The sequence below is a fragment of the Grus americana genome, chromosome 17, assembly GCF_028858705.1.
Source record: "Grus americana isolate bGruAme1 chromosome 17, bGruAme1.mat, whole genome shotgun sequence".
Classification (NCBI taxonomy): Eukaryota; Metazoa; Chordata; class Aves; order Gruiformes; family Gruidae; genus Grus; species Grus americana.
The window spans coordinates 32,933-45,410 of NC_072868.1; the positions used below are offsets into that span (position 1 = coordinate 32,933).

The 12,478-nt window shown below is 47.8% G+C and overlaps 1 protein-coding gene across 7 annotated transcripts; it reads left to right on the top strand.

The window, feature by feature from the left end:
* Nucleotides 1-285: 285 nt before the first annotated feature.
* On the top strand, nt 286-12,456 carry LOC129214310 (endoplasmic reticulum-Golgi intermediate compartment protein 3-like). 7 transcript variants are annotated; one of them, XM_054845756.1, is made up of 9 exons: nt 286-741; nt 937-1,007; nt 1,617-1,704; nt 2,988-3,107; nt 4,903-4,996; nt 6,175-6,340; nt 7,758-7,815; nt 10,437-10,566; nt 10,661-12,456. In XM_054845756.1, the coding sequence occupies exons 1-8, from the start codon at nt 654-656 to the stop codon at nt 10,547-10,549; spliced, it is 798 nt and encodes a 265-aa protein (XP_054701731.1). In that variant the 5' UTR covers nt 286-653; the 3' UTR covers nt 10,550-10,566; nt 10,661-12,456. The 7 variants fall into 7 exon arrangements, 5 of the variants coding, with proteins under 5 accessions (XP_054701731.1, XP_054701732.1, XP_054701734.1 ...); XM_054845757.1 differs by having other exon boundaries at nt 10,782-12,456; XR_008579661.1 differs by lacking the exons at nt 10,437-10,566; nt 10,661-12,456 and adding an exon at nt 8,683-8,775 and having other exon boundaries at nt 7,758-8,106.
* The last annotated feature ends 22 nt before the right edge of the window (nt 12,457-12,478 follow it).

Consider the following 12,478-nt stretch of genomic DNA (forward strand, 5'->3'; position numbering starts at 1 on the left):
GTAAATCTGTGGCTTGGGAAAAGATGCTCCTAGTTTTTGACTTGCACAAGTAAGCTATGACGACCTGCGGTCTGATTTCACCTCTTGAGTTCATCGCTGTTCCCTGCGAGGAAAGAGGGAAAAGGAGGTGTTCTCAAAATGAAGGGGTGGCGAGTACCCGCCAGGGATGGCAAGTGGGGCAAGAGAGTGGGGTTTTTTTTCCCTTCCGTCCACGCTTCAGCACAAAAAGCGCTGGTGCTCTCCCAAGATGCTTTGCTTTCCGCTTTGTTGCTGCGACAGCCAGCCTGAGGGCCGGCTCCGTCGTTCTCAAAGGGCATTAGTAACAACCTCCAGACCTTCCAAAGGCGGAGGCAACGGAAGGGAGGGGGAGGATGCAAAACCGAGTGCAAACTGCTCCCTACCAGCAGCTTCGCCTCGGTATCAAGCCCTTTGCAGCTGAGCGATCTCGGCACAGCCAGCGTCTCCTGGGTACCCTTCAAAGGCCCGTGCGCCGTCAGCACGGAGACTCAGTAGAAGGCGAGGCGGCAGCGAGGACCTTACCCTAGAGGAGCCCGGGAGCCGCAGCCCCTCCCCGCCAGCCCCGTCGGCCGGCTTCGCGCCGCGGAGCACGGGCGGCCCCGGAAGGCGGATGTGGTTCCGGGTGGCGCGGCGCCATGGATTCGCTGTGGCGGCTGAAGCGGTTCGATGCCTTCCCCAAGACCCTGGAAGATTTTCGGGTCAAAACGTGCGGGGGCGCGCTGGGTGAGCGGGCGGGGTGAGGGCGGTCGGGGGCCGGCGGCAGGGCGCGGGCCTCGCCGTGGTGCGGCGGCCGGGGCGACCTTGCGGGCCGGCGCTCGGTAGCAACTCGGGGCAGTGGCGGGCGGTGTGAGGCGGGGTTGAGGCGAGGCGGGCGGGCGCGACCGGCGGGACTGATGGCGGTTCTCGTCTCCCCGGCAGTGACGGTTGTCAGCGGGCTCATCGTGGTGCTGCTTTTCTTCTCGGAGCTGCAGTACTACCTCACCAAAGAGGTGAGTAGCGGCGGCGGGGGGGGCCCAGTGGTGCGGGGGGAGCCTGGCCCCCCCCCGGTGCTGCCTCCTGCTCGCGGTGCCCCGGCGGAGAGGCTGCCCTGCGGCCCGTGGCGGCCTGCTGTGCCCCCGCGCTCCCGCTGAGCCGCCGCCTCCTCCGGGCTGCCCGTGCAGCAGCTTCACCCGCCGCAGACAGGTTTGGGTTTTTTTTCTTTCCCCCTCCTGGTCGCCTTGGCGATGGGAGCGGGTCGCCCTTCCCCGAGAGCCGCTTGGTGCCAGGGCTGGCTGGTGGCCTCCGGCACCCTGTGGCAGGAGAGCGTCTCAAAATCTCTTCTCGCTATCTCGGCTCTCAACAAGCACAAAATACAAAGCAAAGCAAAGCAAAGCACCGCGGGACCCCCTGTCCCCACTCCAAACTCTGAGATTCCCAAAGGATTACTTTTTAGAAATGGCAAACGCTTACCTATTGTGGAAGGTGCGGGAGGCAGCAGCTCAGGTGCCTGACAAACCCCAGGTCTTGAAAATGAGCTCCTGAGCCAGAGCAGTCGAGGGAAAGAGGCCTTTTGATTTGCTTCCAAGTGAAAGACGACTGTGTTTTTTCTTTGTTTCTAGGTTCACCCGGAATTGTACGTTGACAAATCGAGGGGAGATAAACTGAAGATCAACCTGGACGTTATTTTCCCACATATGCCTTGTGCTTGTGAGTCAGATTTCTGAATGTTGGGGATAGTTTTCCTACTTGCCAAGGGCCCGAGAGGCTCAGTGTAGCATGGTGCTTCCAAGTGCTGCTTGGGCCATGGACAGAGAGGAATTGATGATCCCTTGTGGTTATGCAGAGATTCCAGCCAGGCCTGCTGGGCATTCAAGCAGCGCTTCCAAGTCAGGCAGCATTACTTTTCGAGTTTATAAATGAGGCAAAGGTATAAACCCACTTCCGTTTCTTACGTTGTGTTGTACTTTGTCAGGGAGCACACTAATACTGAAAAAGCTGGCCCGGAGTTCACTTGGGACTCAAGAGTTGACTGTGGTGGTGGTGTTGCTGAAAAACTTTAGAGCCTCCTTTGGAAGTTACTTGATGAAGCACAGCTTTTCCATGATTTTAGTACTGAAATTCTGGCTGTAATGCCAATGCCATGTGATAACCTTTTTCCAAAATTTTTTAAATCAGAAGGAGCGTTAATAATCTGATTACCTTTTAACTAAACTCAGAACAAAGCAGCAGTATGAAGTGACGGAAGATGTTGCAAGTCTTCCTGGGTATTACTGCTGTGCCTGTTATCTGACTGCGCACTAATCTTCCCTGCCTCTTGTTCTGTTGTCGTAATTCTTTTGGGTAATGCATTGGGCTCTAAATGTAGTGAGTCTGTCTTCCTTCTGACCACCCAAGATACTATTGGTCTTTGCCTTGCTCACATTTAAAAGTGTGTGGGAAGGCCAGAGCGATGGGAATCCTCGGCTGTTTTGTGCAGAGAAGCTGTCAGTCTTCTAAGGGAGCGTGTAGCCAGGAAGTGCATCATGGAGTTTTGATACCAGAGTGGGCCCACAGACCTTCTCAATCTTCTTTGTGAAAAGGGATCAGAAGGAAATGTGCTGATGTTGAAGGGGGAAGGGTGAGGGAGTAGAGGTAGGAGGCAGCTTTCAACCAATTAACTCCTGAAAACGGTTGTGGTCTTTAAGGGGTTTTGTTTTGGTTTTTTGCCCAAAGCACATTATTTCTCAGGGTAACGCTTTCTGTGGCAGTTGGAAACAGTCCTTCTTGTCCACCAAACCAAAGCCCATGTTTGGCAGGGTCATTTAGGGTGCTGCAATGTGTGTTTTATTCCCTATAAGTCCCCATCCATACGCACTCTTCCAGGTTGGCACGTTCTTATCCCCCTCGCTGAAAGATTCTGTATCTTCACTGGTTGAACGCTCTTCCTCAGCCTGCCGCAGGCCGTAACAAATGTGTGTTTATTGACCTTTTTCCTTGCTCGCTGGTTTCAGATTTGAGCATTGATGCCATGGATGTAGCAGGAGAGCAGCAGCTGGATGTAGAGCACAATCTGTTTAAACAACGTTTGGATAAAGCTGGCAATCGTGTGACTCCAGAGGCTGAGCGACATGGTAAGATGCTATTCTACCTTGGCTACGTAAACCTCTCCTCTGTGTTTTTTACATGTTATGACTCATCGTTGTACTTTGATACAAACAAGAAACGATTCTGGCAAAGTGTTGCGTCTAACCGTGATACTGTCTTGACTGTTCCTTTCCAAAACATGAGCTCCTTCTTACCTTTTCTGGGAGGTAGTGTAGTTCTACGTAGCAGCGTGAACTAAATTTGTTGATTTGTATCACTCAGATTTAACTTCTCTGTTCTTGAAGTTGAAAGGCTAACCTAAGCCAAGAGCTGAACAATTGGCAGGTATGAGAGTTTCTCCCGTTTGTCGTGGGAATGTGGTGGAAGTGTTCTTACTGTTGTGTCACTTAGCAGCCTCTCTGAATAACTCTTGTATTCAGAGGTTGTGACATTTCAAATCTAGTGTCTGGGGACAAAAGCATCTGTTCCGTATCTAGTTCTCAGTTAACACATGTAGGCCTCCTGCCTTGCTTGTATTGCCAGTCTCCATCAGGATTGCTCCATCTGAACTGGTTGCTCCAACTCCTTATCTAATCAGTGGAGAGGAAGAGAAACTTGTAGGACGCAAACTATCTCGCCTAGAAGAGGTGTTTTAAAATAGATGGGATGTGTTGCATGCAACAAGCAATTTCTTCTGCTGTCTGGAAGAAGCACGCGGCTAGTTCGGTTTCCATCACCCATGTTGCAAGTTAGATCAGAAGTATCCACCCATCTTCATTAAACTCTACGATTATCAGTTCCTATTAGTAACACTGACATTCAGTCAGTTCTTTAAACGGCAGCTATAGCAGTATTGACCTTAAATGTAGGAAAGCATACCCAAATTTTGTGGAGTAGTATCTGGAGGCTTTTCCTAATCGTAGTTTCATTAAAATAGCTTAATGATTTCTTGGTAGGTTGCATTCTGTGCTTGGATGTCATCTTATTCGTTTCCATTGAATGACAATAAGTGATTGAATTCTTTATTGGTGGTTCTTATCGTTTCCTTCCTTTTAATGTGGACATGTTTCACACTGCATATGTGCATGCAAGCTGAGGACCATGTTAACAGGAGGAAACCCCACATGTAGAGCTTTATGTACTGCAAATTCTTTGTAGTCTCTCAGCTGTGTGCATTACCTCTGGGTGCTGTCTCTGAGACAGCTCATCAGGCAGCTACTGATGATGTTTAAAAAACTGTTCCTGGTTGCTGTATCTTGAAAGACTGCTTGTATTGTACAGGCGTTCTTACTGAAATGGTGGGAATCATGGCTTTGACAAAGCATAGCAATTATTCAGCTGTGTTCTTCCCAATGCTATCTTTCAGTGTGGTGACAAGATTAAAAGCCGTACCAGTTTTTATGATGAATTCTTGAGTGCACATCCAACTACTTTGAACGTTGTATGCTTTAGAACGCAAGTCTTGCACAGTTGTTTAATAATGGGTATATTTTCCTGAAAGTTTTTATTTGCTTGATCATAACTACCATAAAGTATTTGATGAAAGAAATAAGATTAAGGATTGATTTTCATGCATATTTTGTACTTTCTAACTAAAATCTCTTCTTTTTGTGGCTAATACGAAATACAGATGTCTTTTATACTCACTTCTGTGCACCTGTTACACCTCCCAATCTCAACAAACAAGGCCCTGATAACGTTTTATCCCGTCAGCAGTGCCTGACTGCAGGATGCGCAGCTTCCGACACACAGTCGTTGCAGTTATTGGGTGTCGAACAAAACAAGAGTACAAGATAGCATTTCTAGACATGCCTCATCACTTTGCCTCCTCTTTTGTCTTAGAGCTGGGGAAGGAAGAAGAAAAAGTGTTTGATCCAGATTCTTTGGATGCCGATCGCTGTGAGAGCTGTTACGGGGCAGAGTCAGAGGACATTCGGTAACCTTTACATCTTTTCATATCTTCTTAGCATTTGAATTCAGACTGTTCTGTTGCGTGCATGGTTTTTTTCCGAAATGTCTATGAAGGTCTGTGCAATGAAATCCTCCTGGGCACGTGTTCCGAGAACAGTGAGAACTGTTGTGGTTTTGGTATGCTTTTGGAAGCGGCACTCCAGATTGTTAAGAGCGTGCAGAGTTAAATTGTCTAGTTTGTCTGCACGCCTGTTTAAGGGCAGTGCAAACTGCACTACCTTTGCAGTAGCACAAAGACTGTATCTCAGCAAACTGCATCTTTTCTGGGGTTATTTGGTGTCCAGAGGGGAGCTGCGTAAATTATTTCACCATTGCATGAGCTGTCTTGGAATAAAACCTAGTTATGGCTTTGCATCCTTTGCACTGCTGCTGCAAGCTTCGCATCCTTATGGGAGCAAAGACCAGATGTTTATCGCTCACACAAACAGTGGGTGTCATTTGGTGTTTCTCATTCCTCCTACCTGCAAATTCCTGTAGGAATGGATCCGTGATAGGCTGCAGGTTCTGGACTATCTTTCGCTGTTACTGTCTCTGTAGCGACTTGGTTTGTCCCATCTGCCAAGTTGTGTGCTTCCCTGTAGATGTTTCCATCTTGTGGGATTCATGACTGCAGCCTTCAGCTTTCTCTTTGGTCCAGCAAAACACGCAGCCAAGACAGAAGACTGTTCTTTCCCGTGACCAAGGTGTTACCCAGAGGTAGAAAAGCAACGAAGCAAGTTTACTGTTAACCCTCCCTCCAATGCTGACAGTCTTGCCCTAAAAGCAGAGGAAAGGAGGAATAGAAACAGGCAGATGCTTTGTTCACAGGGAGAAGTTCCAAACTGCTCAGAACTGTGGGACGCTGGTGTCATTTTTGTAGCAAGTTTCTTTGCTACAAATTTCTTTGTCTGAAAGGACAGGCAAAGCCCTCTTCAGACTCCAGCACTGCATGAAACCAGCTTGCATCCTCATGCTGAAATCTCAACAAGTACATCCAAAAGCTCGAGCTCCTTCAGGAGTGTTAGGTCAGCTCCCGAGGTCTGGTCCCTGATGTTTGCTGTATCACTTTGTTGGAGAAAAATCCGCCACGAATTCAAGTCCTGAGCTGGAGTGTCTCTTTATAGCGATAAAGGTGGTAAGATGATGGTGCTTGTGCTTTTGCAGGTGTTGTAATACTTGTGACGATGTCAGAGAAGCATACAGGCGGCGAGGCTGGGCCTTCAAGAACCCGGATAGCATAGAGCAGTGCAAGAGGGAAGGGTTTAGCCAGAAAATGCAAGAGCAGAAGAACGAGGGCTGCCAAGTGTATGGTTTCCTAGAGGTCAACAAGGTGAGAGATGGGTTTTGCTGTGAACCTGCTGCATGGTGGTGCTGACTGTGAAAAGGCAGAATTGGGGCGTTCCTCTCCTTTTCCAGCCTTAGGTGTTCACAGGACTGTAATATAACAACCCCTGGGCTCAGCAAGGTACTTGTGCCCGTAAAGGAGTTCAGTAGGAGAGTCAGGAAAAGCAGTGGGAAGGGGCTAATGCTTTGTTTCATTGTGTGGGCTGGTAGGCAGCCTGCCGGCTGGAGAAGCTTAGCTTTTCCTACTGTCTAGTGAGTCTTTTTGCCGAGGTTTCTGGAGGAGGAGAGGCAGCTGCTTTGAGGTTAGATTGTCCCACCTGCCCTTCTGGTCTTAAAACAGAGACCACTAGTGGATGCTGGAGGTACCAGTAGCCAACACTTGCCAGCAGAGGTGCCGGAGAGAGTGAAATGTTATCCTCTTTAGAAAAACAGCGGAAGCAAGACTGTTGGAGTTGGTTGACAAAGCTGAAAATGCTCAGAGAGGTGGTTGTTGCAACTGGTGTAGGAAAACGTAGTACAAGATGTACCAGATAACTATGTGACTACCCTGTCATTTGGTGTGTTAACAAACCCAGAACACTTGGATGTGCAGGTTACGTATCCAAGTACATTCTAGAAGTCAGGCCCAGGCTAATTTTTTTAAATTTTTTTAAATTTTTGATTCAAACTCTGGGGGTTTTTTGCATCTTGGTGTACTCTTCTTGGAGACCACATTCTCTATTTCTGGAAAGTAAACCTTTTACTCATGAAGCCAGACATTGTGATTTGAGCATCATCATGGGTACCGAACCATTACAGGACCCTCTGTCACATTCAGATCCTCCAGGGCAGAGTGTGTATAATTGCTAGTAAGTGTCAGTGAGGATTGGCACCTGATATCCACATCCCTTTCAGATTCCAGGATGAAATTTTAACAGCCTTTGTCTTTTGGGGTGTTTTGGGGCTTGGGTATTTTTTTGCAAGTTCAGTGCTTTATTTTTGTGGGTTTTGGATGCAGCTTATTTTCATGGACGTATACGTAGGATTGCTGTTTATTGTATTAAGTTTTTTTTGTTACCCTGCTCAGTCTCCCCCTCGGTTACTTTCTCCACTTCTTTTTTGTGATACGTTTTTGTATTTTCTGCAGCAGCAGTCAGTTCCCTCCCAATAGACTTAATTCTTTCTTCTTCCCATTTTTATGTCCACTGAAATAATCTACTTAGAACAGTTAATACCAACATCAGTATGTAATTATGGCTTTCCACATGACTGCCTGTGAGGAAGAGAGGAAATTCATATCTCATGAAAGTGAGGTGCTCGGTGTATATATTGTTTAAACAAAAATGTAAAAATCTAAGCACCGCTGCGACTGATTTATTTATATAGATTCAGACCTTTTAATGAAAGATTTCTGTCTCCCACAGGTAGCTGGAAATTTCCACTTTGCACCAGGAAAAAGTTTCCAACAGTCTCATGTCCATGGTAAAGTATTTTCTTTTCCTGCTTATTGTGACCTTTAGCTTCCAAGTGTATCTGACCATTTTCTTTGAATGTCTTTGCACTGCTATCCATAATAGCGATGACACTGCTGCGGTGAGGAGGGCATTGTTGAAGTTTTGTTACAGAGGTTTAGAACCATCGTGAACAAATAGAAGTGTTTTCTGGAGGTGCTGCCACATGGGTGTGGAAGAACTTGGGAGGAGAATGTTTATGGGCAGTCTGACAGTCTCACTGGTTCCACAGAACTGCTGCTCTGATGTACAACAACCTCAAGTAAATGGTTGGAAGGGACCATTAAAGGCCATCTAGTCCAACCCCCCTGCAATGAGCAGGGACATCTGCAACTAGATCAGGTTGCTCAGAGCCCCGTCCGGACTGACCCGAGTGTTCCCAGGGATGGGGCATCTGCAACTTCTCTGGCAACCTGTTCCAGTGCCTCACCGCCCTCACAGTTAAAAGTTTCTTCCTTATATCTGGTCTGAATCTACCTTCTTTTAGGTGAAAACTATTCCCCTTCATCCTATCGCAACAGGCCCTGTTAAAAAGTCTGTCCCCATCTTTCTTATAAGCCTCCTTTAAGTACTGAAAGGCCACAGTCAGGTCTCCCTGGCGCCTTCTCTTCTCCAGGCTGAACAAGCCCAACGTTCTCAGCCTTTGCTCACGGGAGAGGTGCTTCAGCCCTCAGATCATCTCCGTGGCTTCCTCTGGACCTGCTCCGACAGGTCCATGTCTGTCTTGTCCTGAAGACCCCAGAGCTGGACACAGCACTCCAGGTGGGGAGTTCTCTCTTGCTTTCCTAGTTATTCATAACACATGATTTCCCTTTTTTCCTAACCTTTTTCTGGGCAGTGTTTTCATGGCACCAAGAAACAACCAAGGAGTTTTCTCAGACCCGTGAGGAAAATGGACATCTTGGAGCCTGGTCTTTCTTGTACATGAAGCTGAGGCTGTTTTCTGCCTCAGTATGACCTTTCTTCATGATCTTTTTTTTTTTTTTTTAAACTGTACAGAAAGAAGGAAGGAAGGGGGTTTTTTCCCCTTAAAAAACTTGACTAGTATTAGTCAGAGGGCAGAGCTCTGTGAGATATTTCCTGAGCTCCCTTGGAAATATCTCGTTTGGATCGTAATTATAATAATAATAATAATATATTATATTATATAATTATAAGGAAGCAAAAGGTCTCACTCCGGGCACCGTGGCCTTCAAGATTCTGTATAGAAACCGTCTATCTGTTTATTCTGCATTCTCTAGCCAAAACAGGGCCATCTTGCTGCCCTAAGACTCCCTCCTTTGGCTGCTTCTCAAACCAACCTTGGGGATCTCCATCCACAATGTTCCTATAAGAGATAAGCAGACACCAGTGTTTTTAAACACTAACGTGCAATTGCCACAAGGACCTCTGATGGTCTCCTGAAAATCTTTTCTTTTGCAAAGCGACTGTTTGGCATTTCACTTGTTTTAACACAAATTCTCCTTCCTGCCTTTATGCAACACTCATGTGCCTGAAGGAACCAGAAACACTGGAAATGCGGAAAAACTAAAAGTGTAAAAAAAAAAAAAAAAAAAAAAAAATTAAAAATTAAAAATTGTCCACTTGTAAGAAAAGTGTTATTTTGTCCTTTTTGTTTTGTTTCTGCCTGCGTGAATGGCGAATCCAGGTGAGATGATTTCGCCTCCCCTGTTGTTGTTTGCGTGGCTGTTTTTCTCTGCTTGTATGTAACACCTTTGTTCTCATGTTCTGTTGACGTTGGTTCCGTGTTTATACACATGTACCCAACCCAGGTGAAAGTTGTTCTGCACGGTCATTAAAGACAGCTTTGCATTCCTTCTGGTTTCTCATAATCCCCAGGCCCGGAAGGAAATGTAATTTGGAAATTGAGGGAGGGTGTTTTTCTGTCTTTAGAGAACTGAAGGGAAAGGTCCGGCTCTGCTGGGTTAATGCAACTTTTATCCATCCATCCATCCATCCATCCATCCATCCATCCCCTAACATCTCAAACCTTCTCAGAAAAATGCCTTACCCAAATCTTAGGTCTCCCCAGACTTATTTCTTAAATATCCATATACCGCGGTAGTCTTTATGCCTGTCACGTAAAGGGTGGGAGTCCGATGTGTGGCCGAGGGAGGCCCTCCCGTTGAGTCCCGAGGTTCAGAAAGCACCCCCTTGCTCTCTAAACTCCTTCTCAGAGAGGAGCCTAGGTGCGGCTGGGTCTAGTCTTAGTCCCAGACTTGGTCAACAGTTTAAGTCTAAAGGGTTATATATAGCCACATATCAGAGTCAACGTTTGCCTGTCAGAGCCCCCAAAGGACTTTGACTGACTCAGTTTCGCAAAGTTGAAGCAGATAGAAGTGGGTGGAGGAGAAGGAGCACAGCCCGTCGACCGCCTCTTCCAGGTTCTTTTCTTCCCCCACCCCCCCCCGCCCTCCCAGGGATAACTTCCTCAGTATCCTTTATAGCTCAGCCTTGGCTGTTCCCTGCCACGGGTGACGTTTAACATGATTTGGGTGGAGAGTCGAGTACTATAGTCATATAGGTTTAGCATGTACTCCTTTTCGCTCATTATCATATTTAGGGGTGTCAACTTTAATATTCGTTTTGCAGATAATGAAGCAAAAGGTCTCACTCCGGGCACCGTGGCCTTCAAGATTCTGTATAGAAACCGCCTATGTTCTTCTCAGATGCTGTGTTCTTCTCAGCTGACCACTGGAGGCTGAGCACTTTATTACTAGAGGTATTTCTGCAGCATAGATGTTGTTCCTGTTTTATCTTAGTTTTCATCATTACTAGATGGTTTAGTGTGCGTTGCTATTCATTCCTCATCTCAGGTCATCGAAATCGTTCTCTCTCGGAGAATTCACACGGCTGATCTTACGCCTTGGTGCCATCCGTAATGGTGAATGACCTTTTAGCCAGTGCGTAAACATACTGCTTGTACTTCTTGGACAGGTGCTCTGTCTGTCTTCAGAGACTGTGATTCTCCCGGAGAATCCGAGCTGGAGCTTGGGGAATTTGCTTTTGAAGCGAGCAGGGACTCTGATTTTCGTCCCAAGTTACGGGAAGCATTGAAAACTGGTCGCTTTAAGCCCGCACCGTGATGCTCCATCTTCAGAGGGTCAGAGAAGACCCCGGCTCCTCAGTGTCATACCGGCTGCAGACGGTCTTGTCTTGTTCCTCAGCTCATCTGCGATCCAGTTGCACTGAGAAATCCCCGGTCGTTAGGAGGAGGACGGAAGGAGGTCGTGAGGAGGACTGAAGCGGTACTTCCAAGCAGACTTTTTGGCAGGGAAACTAGTTAGTTGTCCTGGCTCTCCTGCATCAAGGGAAAACCAGAGTCAAACGTTATGGCTATTTACAGTCTTCCGTTCCAAGCAGCACAGCCTCAAGCCCTGCTTATTCATTTGGAAGGAGCCGAGACTGGGTTTGCTTCACTCGCGTCTGCTCCGCAGGCTTTGGATCCTAAACTGAGTTTTTCTGTTGGGTTTATGCAGGGTGCTGCAGGTTTTGGTGGAGTTGTCTCCTTCCCTTGTGCCTCTGGGAGGACAGCCTCCAGCACCAGCTGTGCCTGTTTGTGATTCTGGAGATCATGGCTGTTTTCTTTGCAGCAGTTCACACCTTCTCGCTTTCCTTCCTGGCTCAGAGAAAAGAGGAATGATTGAATGATCCAGCTTTGCAGCCTCCGGAGGTTAAGCCACAGGTTCAGGCGCTGCTGCCACATCTGTCCATGCCTGTACAGCAGCAGCAGCCGTCTCCCGCTTCAGCTGCGGTGCCTGGCAGCGAGTTTCCAGCACGCGGGAGAGCCCCTAGTGAGAGGTTCCTCAGGAGAGAGGCGATCGTCCTATCAATTCCTTCTTCCTTGCCGTATTTCTCCTAGTCAAGGGGAAGCTGAGGCTTCTCGTTCATCCTTTAGGTTATCTGTGGACCTCTCTGTTGCTGAGGTGCCAAGGGCTTGTACTTGAAGGCCCGTGAAGACCCAGCGGACTCTGCTGGGACGGTCGATGCAGCCACAGATTCAGTGTGGGCGTAAGACGAGTTCAACAGAAGGTTGGGTGGTCCCCACCTTGGCTCTGCACTGAGTAACAATTAAAGCCTGCAGATGTTTACTGAAACCTGAGGCGTGATTTTGTAGCCTTTTTTCTTCAGTGTAACACCTCTGCTAGGCATTTGCCACACAGACCGCAAACGTCCTGGTCAGCTTTTGGCTGACCCAGCTCACGCAAAGGCCCGATGGATTCTGGGAGCAGCGCCATTAGGTGCAAGTGAGAGCACCAGGGAGGCAGCACAGGGGGCCAGAAAGAGCTAAAGGGCCATGATGCAGCCACCGTCACCTGCAGCCGGCTGTCTCCTGTAGCCGTCATCTTTGTCTGGCAGTACTGGCAGAATCTGCTGATTTTTGGAAATGGTATAGAGCAGACTTCCAAGGCGGAAGGGATAAAACATCAGCTGAGCCAAAAAGCCTTTGAAGCAGCTCCAAGAGCAGCTGGACTGCTGAGGCTCTTGTGCTTGTGCTTCCCAGCGTGATACAGGGGACGCCCGCACTGTGAGGGAGGAGGAGGGATGAGCGCTCTCGCTAGGGCACTTTGTTTTATTTCTTCGTGAGCTCACGAAATAAAGCTTAACTCACAGAGCACGTTGTCCTGTAAATG

Coding starts and splice junctions, on each gene's coding strand:
- LOC129214310 (XM_054845755.1), top strand. CDS start 654: ATGGATTCGCTGTGGCGGCTGAAGCGGTTCGATGCCTTCCCCAAGACC. Junction 4,997..6,174: donor GCAGAGTCAGAGGACATTCG/GTAACCTTTACA, acceptor GTGCTTTTGCAG/GTGTTGTAATACTTGTGACG. Junction 6,341..7,757: donor GTTTCCTAGAGGTCAACAAG/GTGAGAGATGGG, acceptor TGTCTCCCACAG/GTAGCTGGAAATTTCCACTT.